The 18,095-nt window shown below is 47.9% G+C and overlaps 1 protein-coding gene across 1 annotated transcript in view; it reads right to left on the minus strand.

Annotated features, from left to right (window-relative positions):
- Positions 1–13,985: 13,985 nt before the first annotated feature.
- LRRN2 (leucine rich repeat neuronal 2) overlaps positions 13,986–18,095 on the minus strand; it is a 67,466-nt gene continuing 63,356 nt past the window's right edge. Inside the window, exon 2 of the mRNA XM_069756195.1 lies at positions 13,986–17,138. Within this exon, the coding sequence (XP_069612296.1) occupies positions 14,871–16,979 (2,109 nt within the window). The 5' untranslated portion in view covers positions 16,980–17,138 and the 3' untranslated portion in view covers positions 13,986–14,870. The remainder of the gene's footprint in view (positions 17,139–18,095) is intronic.

Raw genomic sequence — 18,095 nt, forward strand, 5'->3', positions numbered from 1 at the left:
TAATACTGTATGGTGGAGCATTATATGGAGCCCATAATACTGTATGGAGGAGCATTATATGGAGCCCATAATACTGTATGGAGGAGCATTACTTAGGGCCCATAATACTGTGTAGAGGAGCATTACATGGGGCCCATAATACTGTATGGAGAAGCATTACATTGGGCCCATAATATTGTATGGAAGAGCATTATATGGGGCCCATAATACTGTGTGGAGGAGCAATATATGGGGCCCATAATACTGTATGGAGGAGCAGGGTGCTCATAATACTATATGGACTAGCATTATATGGGACCCATAATACTGTAGGGAGGAGCATTACATGGGGCCCATAATACTGTATGGAGGAGCATTACATGGGGCCCATAATACTGTATGGAGAAGCATTACATGTGGCTCATAATACTGTATGGAGGAGCATTACATGTGGCTCAAAATACTGTATGGAGGAACATTACATGGGGCCCATAATACTGTATTGAGGAGCATGGGACCTATTATACTGTATGGAGGAGCATGGGGCCCATTATACTATATAGAGGAGCATTACATGGTGCCCATAATACTGTATGGAGGAGCATTATATGGGGCCCATAATACTGCATGGAGGAGCATGGGACCCATAATACTGTATGGACTAGCATTATATAGGGCCCATAATACTGTATGGAGGAGCATTACATGGGGCCCATAATACTGTATGGAGAAGCATTACATGTGGCTCATAATACTGTATGGAGGAGCATTACATGTGGCTCATAATACTATATGGAGGAGCATTACATGGGGCCCATAATACTGTATAGAGGAGCATGGGGCCCATTATACTGTATGGAACAGCATGGGGCCCATTATACTGTATGGAGGAGCATTATATGGGGCCCATAATACTGTATAGAGGAGCATGGGGCCCATAATACTGTACGGAGGAGCATTATATGGGGCCCATAATGCTGTATGGAGGAGCATTTTAAGGGGAACATAATACTGTATGGAGTAGCATTACATGGGGCCCATAATACTGTATGGAGGAGCATTATATGGGGCCCATAATACCGCATGGAGGAGCATGAAATGAGGCCCATAATACTGTATGGACTAACATTATATGGGGCCCATAATACTGCATGGAGGAGAATTACGTGGGGCCCATAATATTGCATGGAGGAGCATAGGGCCCATAATACTGTATGGAGGAGCACTATGTGGCTCATGATACTGTACGGAGGAGCATTATATGGGGCCTATAATATTGTATGGAGGAGCATTAAATGGGGCCCATAATACTGTATGGAGTGTATGGAGGAGCATTACATGGAGCCAATAATACTATATGGAGGTGCAGGGGCCCATTATACTGTATGAAAGAGCACTATATGGGGCCCATAATAATGTATGGAGGAGCATGATATGGGGCCCATAATACTGTATGGACTAGCAATATATGGGGCCCATAATACTTTATGGAGGAGCACTACATGGGGCCCATAATACTGTATAGAGAAGCATGGGGCCCATAATACTGTATGGAGGAGCATTATATGGGGCCCATAATACTATATGGAGGAGCATTACATGTGGCTCATAATACTGTATGGAGGAGCATTACATGGGGCCCATAATGTTGTATGGAGGAGCATGGGGCCCATAATACTGTATGGAGGAGCATTATATGGGGCCCATAATACTGTATGGAGGAGCATTATATGGGGCCCATAATACTGTATGGAGGAGCATTTTTTAGGGGCCTGTAATACTGTATGTAGGAGCTTTATATGGAGCCCATAATACTGTATGGAGGAGCATTACATGTGGCCCATAATACTTTATGGAGAAGCATTACATGTTGCTCATAATACTGTATGGAGGAGCATTAAATGTGGCTCATAATACTGTATGGAGGAGCATTACATGGGGCCCATAATACTGTATGGAGGAGCATTATATGGGGCCCATAATACAGTATGGAGGAGCATGGGGCCCATAGTACTGTATGGAGGAGCAGGGGGCCCATAATACTGTATGGAGGAGCATTACATGGGGCCGATAATACTGTATGGAGGAGAATTACATGGGGCCCATAATACTGTATGGAGGAGCATTATATGGGGCCCATAATACTGTATGGAGGAGCATGGGGCCCATAATACTGTATGGAGAAGCATTACATGGGGCCCATAATACTGTATGGAGGAGCATTATATGGGGCCATAATACTGTATGGAGGATCATGGGGCCCGTTATATTGTATGGAGGAGCATGGGGCCCATTATATTGTATGGAGGAGCATTACGCGGGTCCCATAATACTGTATATTGAAGCATGGGGCCCATAATACTGTATGGAGGAGCATTATATGGGGCCCATAATACTGTATGGATGAGCATTGGGCCCATAATACTGTATGGAGGAGCATTTTTGGGGACCATAATACTGTATGGAGTAGCATTAGATGGGGCCCATAATACTGTATGGAGGAGAATTACATGGGGCACATAATATTGTGTGGAGGAGCATTATGTGGTTCATAATACTGTACAGAGGAGCATTATATGGGGCCCATAATATTGTATGGAGGAGCATTACATGTGGCTCAAAATACTGTATGGAGGAGCACTACATGGGGCCCATAATACTGTATGGAGAAGCATTACATGGGGCCCATAATACTGTATGGAGAAGCATTACATGAGGTCCATAATACTGTATGAAGAAGCATGGGGTCCATAATACTGTATGGAGAAGCATTACATGGGGCCCATAATACTGTATGGAGAAGCATTACATGAGGCCCATAATACTGTATGGAGAAGCATGGGGCCCATAATACTGTATGGAGGAGCATTATATGGGATCCATAATACTGTATGGAGGAGCATAACATGTGGCTGATAATACTGTATGGAGGAGCATTACATTGGGCCCATAATACTGTGTGGAGGAGCGTTGCATGGGGCCCATAATACTGTATGGAGGAGCATGACATGGGGCCCATAATACTGGAGGGTGTCAACACTTTTGGTCATGACTGTATGTGCGAGAGAACTGTATTCAGATTTTGCTTGTATTCCTCTGGGCTTGCTGACCTGTCCATTGAAATGGTTATAGCACAACCGTGATGACACACCATATTATCTTAATAAACCAGACGTCTATTTTTTGCAAGCCAGGAGGAATAGATGTGTTATATGTTGACTTTTGAATTTGTGTTTCTTTCTAGTTGGTCAAGAAAACAGACTTTTGTTCGTATAAGCCTGTAATATTGACTTGTAAGTTGACATTTGATGTAACATATTGTGCTGTTATCCTGCATGACTAGTGATGTTTGCTGATTTGCTGATTACGCATTGTCCAAGCCAGCAAGATTGTTGACTTGCAAAAAAAGAAGAGGAAATCTATGCAACCAGAATGCATTATCAAACAATGCGAGTTGGTCTCATCACCATTCTTCCCCTTTACCTGTGAATCCTGACTTGAAGGATGTTTGTTAACTATAAAAAGGTAATATACTATAATATTACGCTTGTCATTACCTCCTCTCTGTGTGCGTGCCACAGGTGGAATAGTCGGCCCTGGAAGCTCTGAAGTCACAGCTACTCTTATCCTGGCGAGTCAGCGGAAGGGTGAGACTCTGTTATTGTGCACCATCTTGGGTAATGTGCTGGGACTGTTCTACCTATTATTTGCCTGTTTTGTGGTTCAATAAATTATTGCCACACTTTTTTACCCTCACCCTGTTTTGTCATAGTAGTGTTACGCCCACGGGGAAAGGAGAGCAGGTGTTCGGTGGTATGATCCAGTCCCTGGTCTGTTTGGTTTCGGCTAGTGAACCAAGGCACCCACTGACCACTGTTTCTCTACAACAACGTATTTAAGTTGCTATACCCACAAAGTGTTTAATTTTTTTTTTTTTTACAGTTGGTAGGAATTGTAATTGTAATTCAGCAGAGCCACTCTAAAAGGCGGTGTAGAGCTGCCTAAATGATTTTGTATGATAAATGTATGTGAATGACTTTACCAATGGGCAACAGACTATTTCTTGCTTCCAGAAATGTAAACTGTTGTGTTTTTTAGGAATATAAAGGTCCGTTTACAAAGACTGACCAGTGACATGATACGACAGCCAATCGGAGGGTGTTTGAATGCCTGTTTCTACAGTTAGACCAAAGTAAACAACGTGTACTGAGCAATCTTTGCACAGTCAAGAATGATGTTCATTTATGCTGTATAAAAGATCATTTTTAACAACACTCATTCACAATTATCTTGCAGTGTAAATGCCCCTTAGGCCGGGATCACACATGCGAGAAACACGTCCGTGTCTCGCATGTGAAATCCAAGCTCTGGCGCCGGCACTCCAGAGTGGAGCGTGCGGCCGCATAGCAACACATGGAGCTGCACGCTCTGCTCCGAAGTGCCGGCGCCACAGCTTGGATTTCACATGCGAGACACGGACGTGTTTCTCGCATGTGTGATCCCAGCCTTAAAGGGAATTTGTGATGTGAAAAAGCACAATTAACCTTCAGAGATGTGGTTAATCTACAGGTTGTTCTATAGCTGTGCGGCTGCTGCACTGAAAAAATGATTGCTGTGAGGAAATAAACTTAATTCCTAACGGCAGCCACCAGCTTTCAGTCATAGAGGTGCAGCTTCAGTTACTGTTCAGTACATAGTGAGTGGCGGCTCTAACCACATTCCGACAGCGACTGACCACCGGCTTCTGATGTACTGCTGAGCTGGCTGTCAGTTAGTGCCAGGTCGTGGTTACATCAGCCTCTTGCGGTGTACTGAGCGGTGACTGTAGATGCACCTCTACGACTGAAAGCCTGAGGCTCTTGGGAGGAATAAAGTTAATTTTCTGTCAGTAGCCCCACGTTCAGTACAGTGACTGGACATCATTGTAACTCTATTAATCTGCAGATTAAACTCATATCTAAACGTTTATGGAAAATGATAGGCTCCTTTAAGGGTGCATTCAGATGTCAGTGCAAATTCTTCTGAAATCGTTCTGCAATGCACGGAGTGGCCATGGATCTACCGACCCAAGCCTGACAGCTCATATATTTCTATGAAGCTGTCATGCTCAGGTCGGGAGACCCCCAGTCCGTGCACGGTGATCTGATCTCAGACTAATTTGCATGGACATCTTAATGTGTCTTAAGTATTATAGTATATTTGGCAGAAACTGGGCAATCTTTTGCCACTTTGTGCAAGCTCATTATGTTATTTTTAAATTGTGGAAAAAGGGCTATACACTTAAGTATTGCTTTATTTTACTGGTGGGTAGTCGAATGAAGTTAGGAAGCCCAATTGTGCTGCCAAACGGATTCCTGGGTGGTGTGGAGAAGAGGTGGCAATAAACCATTTGTGTATCCTAGAATTTGTATTCATCATCAGGATAAGAGTGCATTCACACAACTGGTTTTTACGGTCCATATTTGGGCCACAATACCCATTCCATTTGGCGGTCTTCTGACCTGAACTATCAGCCTCATATATACTTACTACAGTCATGGCCAAAAGTATTGACACCCCTGCAATTCTGTCAGATAATACTCAGTTTCTTCCTGAAAATGATTGCAAACACAAATTCTTTGGTATTATTATCTTCATTTAATTTGTCTTAAATGAAAAAACACAAAAGAGAATGAAGCAAAAAGCAAAACATTGATCATTTCACACAAAACTCCAAAAATGGGCCAGACAAAAGTATTGGCACCCTCAGCCTAATACTTGGTTGCACAACCTTTAGCCAAAATAACTGCGACCAACCACTTCCGGTAACCATCAATGAGTTTCTTACAATGCTCTGCTGGAATTTTAGACCATTCTTCTTTGGCAAACTGCTCCAGGTCCCTGATATTTGAAGGGTGCCTTCTCCAAACTGCCATTTTTAGATCTCTCCACAGGTGACCTATGGGATTCAGGTCTGGACTCATTGCTGGCCACCTTAGAAGTCTCCAGTGCTTTCTCTCAAACCATTTTTTAGTGCTTTTTGAAGTGTGTTTTGGGTCATTGTCCTGCTGGAAGACCCATGAACTCTGAGGGAGACCCAGCTTTTTCACACTGGGCCCTACATTATGCTGCAAAATTTGTTGGTAGTCTTCAGACTTCATAAGCCATGCACACGGTCAAGCAGTCCAGTGCCAGAGGCAGCAAAGCAGCCCCAAAACATCAGGGAACCTCCGCCATTTTTGACTGTAGGGACTGTGTTCAACCCGTACTATCTGAATGAAAAGGGACTGTATGGTAGGAGACCCAGGAAGACCCCACACTTCTTACCCCGAGACATAAAAAAGCCAGGCTGGAGTTTGCCAAAACTTACTTTAAAAAGCCTAAAGCGTTTTGGAAGAATGTTCTCTGGTCAGATGAGGCAAAAGTAGAGCTTTTTGGGCAAAGGCATCAACATAGAGTTTACAGGAGAAAAAAAGAGGCATTCAAAGAAAAGAACACGGTCCCTACAGTCAAACATGGCGGAGGTTCCCTGATGTTTTGGGGTTGCTTTGCTGCCTCTGGCACTGGACTGCTTGACCGTGTGCATGGCATTATGAAGTCTGAAGACTACCAACACATTTTACAGCATAATGTAGGGCCCAGTGTGAGAAAGCTGGGTCTCCCTCAGAGTTCATGGGTCTTCCAGCAGGACAATGACCCAAAAAAAACTTCAAAAAGCACTAGAAAATGGTTTGAGAGAAAGCATTGGAGACTTCTAAGTTGGCCAGTAATGAGTCCAGACCTGAATCCCATAGAACACCTGTGGAGAGATCTAAAAATGGCAGTTTGGAGAAGGCACCCTTCAAATATCAGGGACCTGGAGCAGTTTGCCAAAGAAGAATGGTCTAAAATTCCAGCAGAGCATTGTAAGAAACTCATTGATGGTTACTGGAAGCGGTTGGTCGCAGTTGTCAATACTTTTGGCCATGACTGTAGCTATTGAACCCGTTCTACGCCCGGGTGGCTAGCATCTATATTGGTATATGGTCTCCATCCTGGTATGTGCTGCTCCATCCTGCGTCCCCATCCTGTCATGAGCTGCTCCATCCTGCGTCCCCATCCTGACATGTGCTGCACCCATCCTGCACCCCCATTCTGACATGTGCTGCTCCCATCCTGCACCCCCATTCTGACATGTGCTGCTCCATCCTGCGTCCCCATCCTGTCATGTGCTGCACCCATCCTGCGCCCTCATTCTGCCATGTGTTGCACCCATCTTGCGCCCCCATTCTGTCATGTGTTGCACCCATCCTGCGCCCCATTCTGTCATGTGCTGCTTCCATCCTGCGCCCCCATTGTGACATGTGCTGCTCCCATCTTGCGCCCCCATTCTGACATGTTCTGCACCCATCCTGCGCCTCCATTCTGACATGTTCTGCTCCCATCTTGCGCCCCCATTCTGTCATGTGTTGCACCCATCCTGCGCCCCCATTCTGTCATGTGCTGCTCCCATCCTGCGCCCCCATTGTGACATGTGCTGCACCCATCCTGCGCCTCCATTCTGACATGTACTGCACCCATCCTGCGCCTCCATTCTGTCATTTGCTGCTCCCATCCTGTCATGTGCTGCTCCCATCCTGTGCCCCCGTTCTGTCATGTGCTGCTCCCATCCTGTGCCCCCGTTCTTTCATGTGCTGCTCCCATCCTGCACCCCTGTTCTGTCATGTGCTGCTCCCATCCTGCGCCCGTTCTGTCATGTGCTGCTGCCATCCTGCGCCCCCGTTCTGTCATGTGCTGCTCCCATCCTGCGCCCCCGTTCTGTCATGTGCTGCTCCCATCCTGCGCCCCCGTTCTGTCATGTGCTGCTCCCATCCTGTGCCCGTTCTGTCATGTGCTGCTGCCATCCTGCACCCCCGTTCTGCCATGTGCTGCTCCCATCCTGCGCCCGTTTTGTCATGTGCTGCTGCCATCGTGCGCCTGTTCTGTCATGTGCTGTTCCCATCCTGCGCCCCCGTTCTGTCATGTGCTGCTCCCATCCTGTGCCCCCGATCTTTCATGTGCTGCTCCCATCCTGCGCCCCTGTTCTCTCATGTGCTGCTGCCATCCTGTGCCCACGTTCTGTCATGTGCTGCTCCCATCTTGCGCCCCCATTCTGTCATGTGCTGCTCCCATCCTGCGCCCCCGTTCTGTCATGTGCTGCTCCCATCCTGTGCCCGTTTTGTCATGTGCTGCTGCCATCGTGCGCCCGTTCTGTCATGTGCTGCTCCCATCCTGCTCCCCCGTTCTGTCATGTGCTGCTGCCATCCTGTGCCCCCGTTCTGTCATGTGCTGCTCCCATCTTGCGCCCCCATTCTGTCATGTGCTGCTCCCATCCTGCGCCCTTGTTCTGTCATGTGCTGCTCCCATCTTGCGCCCCCATTCTGTCATGAGCTGCTGCCATCCTGCGCCCCCGTTCTGTCATGTGCTGCTCCCATCCTGCGCCCCCGTTCTGTCATGTGCTGCTCCCATCCTGCGCCCGTTCTGTCATGTGCTGCTGCCATCCTGCACCCCCGTTCTGCCATGTGCTGCTCCCATCCTGCGCCCGTTTTGTCATGTGCTGCTGCCATCGTGTGCCTGTTCTGTCATGTGCTGTTCCCATCCTGCGCCCCCGTTCTGTCATGTGCTGCTCCCATCCTGTGCCCCCGATCTTTCATGTGCTGCTCCCATCCTGCGCCCCTGTTCTCTCATGTGCTGCTGCCATCCTGTGCCCCCGTTCTGTCATGTGCTGCTCCCATCTTGCGCCCCCATTCTGTCATGTGCTGCTCCCATCCTGCGCCCCCGTTCTGTCATGTGCTGCTCCCATCCTGTGCCCGTTTTGTCATGTGCTGCTGCCATCGTGCGCCCGTTCTGTCATGTGCTGCTCCCATCCTGCTCCCCCGTTCTGTCATGTGCTGCTCCCATCCTGTGCCCCCGTTCTTTCATGTGCTGCTCCCATCCTGCGCCCCTGTTCTGTCATGTGCTGCTGCCATCCTGTGCCCCCGTTCTGTCATGTGCTGCTCCCATCTTGCGCCCCCATTCTGTCATGTGCTGCTCCCATCCTGCGCCCTTGTTCTGTCATGTGCTGCTCCCATCTTGCGCCCCCATTCTGTCATGAGCTGCTGCCATCCTGCGCCCCCGTTCTGTCATGTGCTGCTCCCATCCTGCGCCCCCGTTCTGTCATATGCTGCTCCCATCCTGTGCCTGTTTTGTCATGTGCTGCTGCCATCGTGCGCCCGTTCTGTCATGTGCTGCTCCCATCCTGCTCCCCCGTTCTGTCATGTGCTGCTCCCATCCTGTGCCCCCGTTCTGTCATGTGCTGCTCCCATCCTGCGCCCCCGTTCTGTCATGTGCTGCTCCCATCCTGCGCCCCCGTTCTGTCATGTGCTGCTCCCATCCTGCGCCCGTTCTGTCATGTGCTGCTGCCATCCTGCACCCCCGTTCTGCCATGTGCTGCTCCCATCCTGCGCCCGTTTTGTCATGTGCTGCTGCCATCGTGCGCCTGTTCTGTCATGTGCTGTTCCCATCCTGCGCCCCCGTTCTGTCATGTGCTGCTCCCATCCTGTGCCCCCGATCTTTCATGTGCTGCTCCCATCCTGCGCCCCTGTTCTCTCATGTGCTGCTGCCATCCTGTGCCCCCGTTCTGTCATGTGCTGCTCCCATCCTGTGCCCCCGTTCTTTCATGTGCTGCTCCCATCCTGCGCCCCTGTTCTGTCATGTGCTGCTGCCATCCTGTGCCCCCGTTCTGTCATGTGCTGCTCCCATCTTGCGCCCCCATTCTGTCATGTGCTGCTCCCATCCTGCGCCCTTGTTCTGTCATGTGCTGCTCCCATCTTGCGCCCCCATTCTGTCATGAGCTGCTGCCATCCTGCGCCCCCGTTCTGTCATGTGCTGCTCCCATCCTGCGCCCCCGTTCTGTCATGTGCTGCTCCCATCCTGTGCCCGTTTTGTCATGTGCTGCTGCCATCGTGCGCCCGTTCTGTCATGTGCTGCTCCCATCCTGCTCCCCCGTTCTGTCATGTGCTGCTCCCATCCTGTGCCCCCGTTCTGTCATGTGCTGCTCCCATCCTGCGCCCCCGTTCTGTCATGTGCTGCTCCCACACTGCGCCCCCGTTCTGTCATGTGCTGCTCCCATCCTGCGCCCGTTCTGTCATGTGCTGCTGCCATCCTGCACCCCCGTTCTGCCATGTGCTGCTCCCATCCTGCGCCCGTTTTGTCATGTGCTGCTGCCATCGTGCGCCTGTTCTGTCATGTGCTGTTCCCATCCTGCGCCCCCGTTCTGTCATGTGCTGCTCCCATCCTGTGCCCCCGATCTTTCATGTGCTGCTCCCATCCTGCGCCCCTGTTCTCTCATGTGCTGCTGCCATCCTGTGCCCCCGTTCTGTCATGTGCTGCTCCCATCTTGCGCCCCCATTCTGTCATGTGCTGCTCCCATCCTGCGCCCCCGTTCTGTCATGTACTGCTCCCATCCTGTGCCCGTTTTGTCATGTGCTGCTGCCATCGTGCGCCCGTTCTGTCATGTGCTGCTCCCATCCTGCTCCCCCGTTCTGTCATGTGCTGCTCCCATCCTGTGCCCCCGTTCTTTCATGTGCTGCTCCCATCCTGCGCCCCTGTTCTGTCATGTGCTGCTGCCATCCTGTGCCCCCGTTCTGTCATGTGCTGCTCCCATCTTGCGCCCCCATTCTGTCATGTGCTGCTCCCATCCTGCGCCCTTGTTCTGTCATGTGCTGCTCCCATCTTGCGCCCCCATTCTGTCATGAGCTGCTGCCATCCTGCGCCCCTGTTCTGTCATGTGCTGCTCCCATCCTGCGCCCCCGTTCTGTCATGTGCTGCTCCCATCCTGTGCCCGTTTTGTCATGTGCTGCTGCCATCGTGCGCCCGTTCTGTCATGTGCTGCTCCCATCCTGCTCCCCCGTTCTGTCATGTGCTGCTCCCATCCTGTGCCCCCGTTCTTTCATGTGCTGCTCCCATCCTGCGCCCCTGTTCTGTCATGTGCTGCTGCCATCCTGTGCCCCCGTTCTGTCATGTGCTGCTCCCATCTTGCGCCCCCATTCTGTCATGTGCTGCTCCCATCCTGCGCCCTTGTTCTGTCATGTGCTGCTCCCATCTTGCGCCCCCATTCTGTCATGAGCTGCTGCCATCCTGCGCCCCCGTTCTGTCATGTGCTGCTACCATCCTGCACCCGTTCTGTCATGTGCTGCTGCCATCCTGCGCCCGTTCTGTCATGTGCTGCTGCCATCCTGCGCCCATTCTGTCATGTGCTGCTGCCATCCTGCGCCCCCGTTCTGTCATGTGCTGCTCCCATCCTGCGCCACCATTGTATTATATGCCCCCCATAAGATGCTCCATTATATATGCCCCGTATGCTGCTGCCATACATAAAAGAAAAAAATACCATACTCACCTAGGGCGCCGAGTGCTGGGGGCCTGAGCAGGTGGGGACACCGGCGCGCTGTGGGGGTCAGGTGCCGCAGTCACCGCTAGCTCAGGCCCCCAGCACTTGCTATACTCACCTGTCTGTCCCGTTCCAGTGCTGCGTGCCATCTTCCGGCTCCTCTGGCTGTGACTGTTCAGTCAGAGGGCGGCGCCGGCGCGCATTAAGCGCGTCATCGCGCCCTCTGAACTGGGAACGTCACAGCAGAGGACCCGGGAGACGGAGCCGCACGCAGCGCTGGAACGGGGGACAGGTGAATATACCCTCCTGGCGGTCCCTGACTCTCCGGTGGAGATCGCGGTGTGCGTTCAGTGTTTACGCATACCGCGATCTCCTGGGAGCGTCACTCTGTGAGGCCCAGACTGCGCCGGCGCTTGCGCAGTCTATAAAGGCTTCGGACAGAGTGACGCTCCCAGCGTTATATTATAGACTAGATTGTGGCCCGATTCTAACGCATCGGGTATTCTAGAACATGCATGTCCCCGTAGTATATGGACAATGATGATTCCAGAATTCGCAGCAGACTGTGCCCGTCGCTGATTGGTCAAGGCAACCTTTATGACATCATCGTCGCCATGGCAACCATTATGACATCTACGTCGATACTGTGCCCGTCGCTGAATCAGAAACGCGGGATTTCTACGTCCTTTATGACATCATCCTCGCTGTGCCCGTCGCTGATTGGTCGAGGCCTGGTAACCATGGCAACCATTATGACATCTACGTCGATACTGTGCCCGTAGCTGAATCAGAAACGCGGGATTTCTACGTCCTTTATGACATCATCGTCGCTGTGCCCGTCGCTGATTGGTCGAGGCAACCTTTATGACATCATCGTCGCCATGGCAACCATTATGACATCATCGTCGCTGTGCCCGTCGCTGATTGGTCGAGGCAACCTTTATGACATCATCGTCGCCATGGCAACCATTATGACATCATCGTCGCTGTGCCCGTTGCTGATTGGTCGAGGCCGCCAGGATGTCTACGTCCTTTATGACATCATTGTCGCTGTGCCTGGCGGCCTCGACCAATCAGAGACGCGGGATTTCCAGGACAGACAGACAGACGGAAAAACCCTTAGACAATTATATATATAGACTAGATTGTGGCCCGATTCTAACGCATCGGGTATTCTAGAATATGCATGTCCCCGTAGTATATGGACAATGATGATTCCAGAATTCGCGGCAGACTGTGCCCGTCGCTGATTGGTCGAGGCAACCTTTATGACATCATCGTCGCCATGGCAACCATTATGACATCTACGTCGATACTGTGCCCGTCGCTGAATCAGAAACATGAGATGTCTACATCCTTTATGACATCATCGTCGCTGTGCCCGTTGCTGATTGGTCGAGGCCTGGCGGCCTCGACCAATCAGTGACGCAGGATGTCTACGTCCTTTATGACATCATCGTCGCTGTGCCCGTTGCTGATTGGTCGAGGCCTGGCGGCCTCGACCAATCAGAGACGCGGGATTTCTACGTCGATGCTGTGCCGGTCTCTGATTGGTCAAGGCCTGGCGGCCTCGACCAATCAGAGACGCGGGATTTCCAGGACAGACAGACAGACAGACGGAAAAACCCTTAGACAATTATATATATAGATGCTGCTGTTAGTTCAAGTTGGGAGACCAATGATCAGGTGATCGGGCCAGGCATTGTGGATGTCACATGGTCCATAAAATACAGTTGTGTGTATGCACCCTAATAAAGATAATTGAGGTGATGTAATATTCATAGGAAGCCCTGATTATTTATCTGTATGGGTCTGAAAAGTTCCAAATATCTGACCGGTAGACCCTGATGTATTCTGTAGGAAACGAGGTTCATCAGCAGAAATATTTAGTAGCTTAGAGTAATCCATAGTCAAAACTGAATTTTCAGGTTCTCAATGAAGTTTACACTTTTTATATTTCTGTCTTTATTATAGTAATAAAATAACTTTTCAGAGAACGCAAATTACAAATTATAAAGATATGTTCCCACGATGAGTTTGTGATGTTGCAGATTTTCTGGACCATTTCTGCACCTATTAAGTAAATTAGGTTATGTGCGTTTTTTCATTGTTTTTCTGAGTGTTTTTACATGCTTTTTTTAATTGTGTTTTACATGTTTTTTATTGTGGTTTTGCCACTATGGTTTTGTCTTTTTGGTATGTCAAGTTTTTGATCCTTCTTGGTATTTGGCTTTGATACATTCATGTGCGGGTTACATGCGTTTTTCATGCCTTTCCAAGGTGGAAATACACTAAAAACGCACTTGCGTTTTTTTACCTGCAAATTTTCTGCATCTAGCAAGTTGATAGGAAAAATCTGCACATAAAACTCTGCGTGCCTGAAAGAGAAATTGACCTGTTGCAGATTTGAAACGCGCCGCAAGTCAGTTTACCCTGAGTATAAAAAAATAGCACAGTGGGCAGGAGATTTCAATAAATCCCATCCACTCTGCTGGAACTGTAAGAGAAAATATGCAAAATCAAAAACTCATCGTGGGAACACAGCCTAACTCTTACCCTGTTAGAAATCAAATTCTATGAACCATTCTTTTTACTGCATAATAAGTACACCGGCAACATTTCAAACACAGCAGTCCAATTATTTTTGCTGCTTAGAGCTTTATTATAACAATCACGATTGTACATATTTGTTGGGAAAGGATTTAAAGAGGAGTCTTGTTGCCTTTGATTATAAAGTCCAAGATTCCTTTCCGATCCAGTGACCGTTAAAGCCAAGGTGACCCTACACCACCACCATTTTTTGGAATCAAATGGATTTGAAAGGTGGGGCACTGCCTTGCTTTTGAAATGTAGGTTTTTACTGTTTTTTTTTCTTCAAACAATTTTTAGTAGTTCTGCATGGGCTATAGTAAGACCGTTTGTACTCCAGTCATAGAAAACTAGCAAAATGATAACCCAGTGTTTGGTGGCCCTGATGCTTCAGGAGTCCAAGAAATGTGCTGGAAGTTCAAGTGTATGTATCCGCACAGCAACTGATTCACAGCATTGTGTAGCATTTACATAACTATACACCGTTTGTATCATTTTGTGATTTAACAAGATGTTAGGATTCTGCTTTCTTTTACAAAAATGCAATATGTGTATTAGCTGCAAGAGTGATATCTGTTGTATCTACTGATCGTGTCCTTCCATGCTTGTAAAATGTTTGTGTATGTTTGTTTTCTTAATTTTTTTATTACATCTTTTATTCTTTGCCGGTGTACATTGATTCTTCCTTCATTTGTGCAGCTACACATCTGTGTGAGTGTACACTGGGTTTTCAGGTTTCTTGGTACATAAATGTTCTTGAGTATTAGTCTGCACTTTTTTTCTACAAACATCTTTGTGCCCACATGTCAACTTTGTCTCTTTTGCTGTCTGCCTGTGTTCTTTAAGGCATTCTCTCACTTTTAGATTCCCTCCAAGGCACTACTCTTCAAAGTCTATGTGGGAAAGTCTCTGAAACAACTTAGGCAAAAGTTCATTAGCACAGAGGAGTAGCTGGCACATTAATGCCTGACAAAAGGTCTTCTTTTTTATTCTGGTTCCATTGGTATATAACTGGAGGGTGAATAACTCTGCCAGAGAGAGACCATGGCGAGGAAGGGTCTGATCTGCCACCTGGACGATATCGGGCAAGTAATCCAATCACGACCAGTAATGAGCAGAAAGCTAGTGCAGTTAATGCTTTTTGTCCTCTATGTTGGTAACCTGTGCCAGTTTCCCTAGTCCTGGCACTAGCACAAGCTGTTCTCACTCTGCCCCCAAGAATGGAAACACGTAGGCACACCCTGCATTCTTCTCCTGGAAGCAGTCTTGTGACATTGTAGGAGTTCAAGCCAACAGGAAGCCTTGCACGTTCCACACTGGCACCAGGTGTTAGGCAACTCCAGCGCAGGCTGCATCCAAGTGCATTAAGAGGTGGGACCCAAGACAGCAGTAAATGACGCTCACCTACTTCTCCAACATGAAGTTGGACAGGATCATCTCTAGCTGGGTATAGTTGGTTGACCATGAGGTGAACACTCTTGTAATCTGCTCCAACCAAATTCTGTGCTACACAGGTATATACACCAGCATGAGCGGATGACACCACCTCTATTTCAAGTGTTCCTTCTTCTTGTACTTTATAACCTCCCCAGTCTGCAGACACTCCTAGCCTCTCTCCAGAAGGGGTGACCCAATATATTTGTGGCTCTGGCTCTGCAACTGCTCGGCAGTGTAAGGTTATGCTTTGTCCACTCGATGCCCGAACACGGGGTGAAAAACTGGGTACTGGAATAAGGGGAAGACACCTGTCACTCATCTCACGAAAAGGGACTAATCTTAGCTGTGTGCGCCTTAATTCTGGTGGCTCAGCACATAGTGTTGATTGAGGTTCCATAAAACGGACATGTGAGGCTGTGGCATTGACCCAGCGGATAACACAATCACATCTCAGAGGATTTCCATGCATAGCAATTTCCTGCAAGTTTGGCAGTGACTCTACAGTTTCTCTGTGTAAAGAGCTCAGAGCATTGTTGTTCAGCATTAGTGTTTCCATGCGTGGCAGTTTCTGGAAAGCTCTGGGATGGATGAAAGAAAGCTTAGGATTGTTAGTGACTTCTAACTTGGTCAGTTCTGGCAGGTTCACTAATGCTAGCTCATCAATAGATACCAGCTCTTCCATGCTGTTTAATCCAAGTTCCTTTAACTGATCCATATTTTCAAAGTCTTTTTGTTGGATTCTACTGAGTGGATTTTTGTTCAAATCCAAAAACTTCAGGCTTGGCACCCTCTGCAAAGCACCTTTTGGTACTCTGATTAACCTGTTATCATACAAGCTAAGACTTTCCAAATTAAGTAATCCCTCTAATGCAAAGTCTGATATGTCCTTCAATGCCATACCTGCCAGAACAAGACTCCGTAAATTGGAAAGGGCCTTAAAGTTCATGTCTAGTATTGAACTAACCTTGTTGCCACCAACCATCAAGACTTCAAGGGATGGCATTTCTTTAAACCATTGGTTATTCAGTCTGGACAGTAGGTTTGAGTTCAGATGAAGACGAAGTAAACGTTGTAGACCAGAAAATGCTTGGGGAGATATGTAATTCAACTGATTGTGATTTAAGTACAATTCTTCAAGACTCTCAAGTCCAGAAAAGCTATGGTCTGGCAAGTTTTCCAATTGGTTTTCTTCAAGGTGGAGGCTTACAAGTTTCGGTAGGTGCCTAGCATTAAAGTCTCTAATATGGGAGAAACTATTCTGAGACAAATCCAGCTCTGTTAGGTTTTCCAAGTAACCTAATTCTTCTTGCTCCAGGCGTGCAATATTGTTGCTCTGCAGGAGAAGCGTATGAGTTCCTGCTGGTAGTGTATTTGGAACAGCAGTATCAAAAAGATCATTGCAGTCCACAGTATTGGCTTCTCTGTAAGCTGACCTTGGAGTGTACCAGGGTCGTATCTGACAGACACATTGTGATGGACACTGCACCTTCCAAGGCACAGCAGGGATGCCTGCTAGAGCTGAAGATGCCCAAAACAGGATCAATTTGACCACAAGAAGTCTCATCCTGCAGCCAGGAGAAGGATAATCAAAATTCATTTTCCACATAGATCAAGCGTACAAATTAAATTTGTTTACAGAAAGTGAGGCAGCAGATGCATCCGGAATACTTGAGTGCCAGCTAGGACCACCCATGAACACCAAGCTGCTGGGGTCTTCCTCTTGACAGTAAAAGCATCATTTAGACAATCCAACATTTGATAAGATCTGTGGAAACAAGAGATGGTTGTTAGAGCTGTACATGCAGAAATCAGATTCAGCACATTGTATGCTTTGTTACATTACTGACCATCTTTTCTCTTGGCAATGGTCGCCTTTTTCACCACCTGCCCGTTGCCTATTCACACACCTCTTTACTTTTATGTGTTTTCCCCTCTTCTATCTCCCTCCTTCCCTAGTGTTTTTTTTGTGTTCTCCATCTCCTCTTCCCTTTGCATCGCCCCCACAAGCTGAGCCTTTTCTTCCATGGCCCTTCTCTTTGCGGAGAGCCTCTTGCTTGTCACCATGGTGATGGACCAGCAAGTATTAGACACGTTCACTTTGGCCCGATATTGTGCTGGCCTCAAAAGGAAAGTGCTGAGAGAAAAAGGAGTTTGTGAGATCTGGAAATGGCTGAAATAAGGGTTTATTATTTTAGTTGCTGCTTTATACAAAATGTATAATGCTGATAGATTATTTCGGCTTCTAGATTATTCTAACTGAATATCCCCACATCCTTAGGTTTTAAATGTCCATCCAATTATCCATTAGCGACATACTCCACAGTGGTGATAAATAGCACCAGAAAAATAACCCCTGTGTAAATAACAAAATATTCTCAGAGAAACTCATCATACATGTGAACAGTTTAACAAAATTACATTTTAAACTCTGAGAAAGAGGGACAAATGATCAATTCATGGGTCTTTGGTCCAGCGTTCAAGTCAATGGTACCTGTCAGCTGGATGGAGGCCACAAATCTTTTACCTTCCGGCGTCCTTGGCGTGGCTTTTTATTAGCCAGTGCCGGCACCGTCATCTGTGCGTCCTGCTCATCTCTAGTTGAGACCTGTGGATTTATTTTTGTCCCTTCATTCACCTTCAAAGCCACCAGAACTTTCTCATCTGTATGTAGCTTCACTATATGACATTTGGCTTTTATGTCTGTAAGGTCGTGATCACACGT

Source organism: Ranitomeya imitator, chromosome 3 (assembly GCF_032444005.1).
Source record: "Ranitomeya imitator isolate aRanImi1 chromosome 3, aRanImi1.pri, whole genome shotgun sequence".
In the NCBI taxonomy this organism is placed as follows: domain Eukaryota; kingdom Metazoa; phylum Chordata; class Amphibia; order Anura; family Dendrobatidae; genus Ranitomeya; species Ranitomeya imitator.